Raw genomic sequence first — 2,500 nt, forward strand, 5'->3', positions numbered from 1 at the left:
GAGTTTACATCGAGGTCAGACTTTGAAAGACTAATAAGCCCTGTACCTTTAATAATTACCATTGGTGTGGAGAATGGTCATTTTCAAGTACGATAGAAGGCATTTCTATTTGTTTGTTTTCCTTTTATTTACGAACCATTCTAAAAGGTAAGTCAGTCTGCGAAAATGACAAGTAATACGTCTAGTATGTCAATAGCACGCTGCTTCTTATGCGTTCTCCAGTAACAATATATTTTCTGAACCCTAGCAAAGTCTTGTAAGGACATCAAGCGCAATAATGGGAGCGGAGAGTACTGGATCCACCCCACCAGTAATGGAGCACCTTTGAAAGTTTTCTGTGATATGACTACGGATGGAGGTAAGAGATTGAAAAAAAACCTTGCTACCATTAACTACGCTTTATGTAAACAGAACTTCCCCACTACTGCGAAAACGAGACACTAACTCAAATGAGTGATTTCTGTTTGAATAGCCCTTTTCACGATTAGGCTTTCTCACTTGCATTACAATATATAATCTAGCATGTATGTGAGGCAATTTCGGGCTATTTTGTAGTTTCAACCTGAAATTTCCTTGCATTCACGTTCGATTACATTGTAATGCAAATGAGAAAAACTAACCGGGAAAAGGGCTATTTCTCGGTGGACGCTTAAGCAAAATGGTCCCCTACAAGAAGTCAGGACACACGTGGTGTAACTGGTGGCTTCCTTTATAATTGTTTAAGTTGGGCAATTAGATGCGATTATCTTCCCAACTTTTATTTCACTTTACAATGCGGCCTAAAACTGTGACAAAATCAAATTAACGAATAGATGAGTTTGGCAAAGTAAGGAGAAACGACACTAACCGGAAATGTCGATACTTACATTGTTACGACTATTACAAACTTAAGTGAAGAAAACCTGCTTGTTGAGCGGAAAGACTTAGACTCAGACAGATAAATAGCGGACCACGCGTAGCGTCACTCCAAATGCGAAATGGAACTCAAAATGAAAATACTCAAGTTTATATACATTGAGACTAGTTTATGCAAAACGAAAAAACTGTGGGTGTAATTGACGGTTCAAAGGAAAAAAATCATGCATTGAGAAACGAAAGAACGAGCGACGCTAAAACAAAGCCTGCAAAAAAAAGGGGTATTTAAAACAAACAAACTTAACACTAACAGAACGATAATGAAGAAAACACGCCAGGATCTAGCACATTCTTCTACATCGTATCAGTTAAAAGAGATGGATGTGGCAAGTGATCGCCTGCAAGACTAAGTTACAAAAGGAAAAGAAATTTTCGATTGTAAATTCCAATAGTCATTTAACTCTTTTGGTTTAGAGACGTCAGTCTTCGCTTATTGGGCAATTTAGCAGTTTTGGTAGTTTTGCAGGCTAGTGAAGGTAAACACTAAGGAGAATTGTAGTTCGTCCCCACTGTGAATTAACGCTTAGAGCATGGGGTGGCTGTACAAAGTGTTAAGTGTATTCGACATGTCTTTTAGTGTTTAGGTTTAGGAAAAGCCTGACATTTTTACTCTGATTCCAGGGGGCTGGCTGCTTGTCTCCAAAGTTGTGATGCAGGATTCAACACCACCCACTCAGGCGCCACTCAAGACTTCATACCGTGGAATAGCCAGCAGTCATATGCTTCTCACAAAAACTGCCATTAAAGAGCTGAGAACACACATTAATTTCGCTCAACTGAGATTCCACTGCAAGAAAAAGAAACCAGGGCGCACGTTTCACATCATCACTGCTGCTAACAGCTCGGGTGAAGCTGTCGTCCAGTACCTCTGCGGTCACACGGACGATAAGCCTGATTCTTGTGGCTCATTTGTCAAAATGGATGACGACGACTCTACGTTAGCCAAAAATTGTGATCGGTGGGGAAAAGAGAACGGCAAAGTCAAAGTTACAATTGGTAAATGGGGGTTTCAAAACTTGGCTGAAGACAGATTATATAATCACACTGTATTTATAGCAGCTGCGCAGCAATGGCTGCTTGGTTATAATGGCACGTTTCAGGGCAGGTTTGAATGCGATGATTATTTCGAGGGTTTATCTGCCGGTGACTTTTGGAAAATTTATGTACGTTAGAAACCCAGATCATTTTGCTTGACTTGGGTAGTGACAATTTAATAGACCTGTGAATGTGGCTGACATATTAATTGTCCTTTCTTTTCGTTTAGGTTAATTTGGCTCGCCTAGTGTAAAGCCAGATCGTTTGTGATTTCAAGTTACTCAGTTCATTTATTTAGGTGATTCCCCAGTATTGCACTGCGCATCCTGTTGTGTGCATAAAAGGTTTTATGGTCACATTTTACGGCCCAGTTCTATTTTCTTTGTCCCACAAGTCTCAATGGATATTTGTAAACAAAACAATGTTTAAATTAACCATAAAGACTCGCAGCCATGTGTGAGTATTGATATATCGAACGTGGCCAAAAACATGTCAAAAATAGAGAACATTCGTGCGGGAAAGCTCGCTAGAAAGAGGAATTGCCGTTTTC

At 39.8% G+C, this 2,500-nt stretch overlaps 1 protein-coding gene across 1 annotated transcript; it reads left to right on the forward strand.

The window, feature by feature from the left end:
* The first annotated feature begins 342 nt into the window (after positions 1–342).
* LOC138032554 (uncharacterized) lies at positions 343–2,087 on the forward strand. The gene is made up of 2 exons (XM_068880262.1): positions 343–358; positions 1,537–2,087. The coding sequence occupies exons 1-2, from the start codon at positions 343–345 to the stop codon at positions 2,085–2,087; spliced, it is 567 nt and encodes a 188-aa protein (XP_068736363.1).
* Positions 2,088–2,500: the final 413 nt, after the last annotated feature.

Source organism: Montipora capricornis, chromosome 14, assembly GCF_036669925.1.
Source record: "Montipora capricornis isolate CH-2021 chromosome 14, ASM3666992v2, whole genome shotgun sequence".
Taxonomy (NCBI): Eukaryota; Metazoa; Cnidaria; class Anthozoa; order Scleractinia; family Acroporidae; genus Montipora; species Montipora capricornis.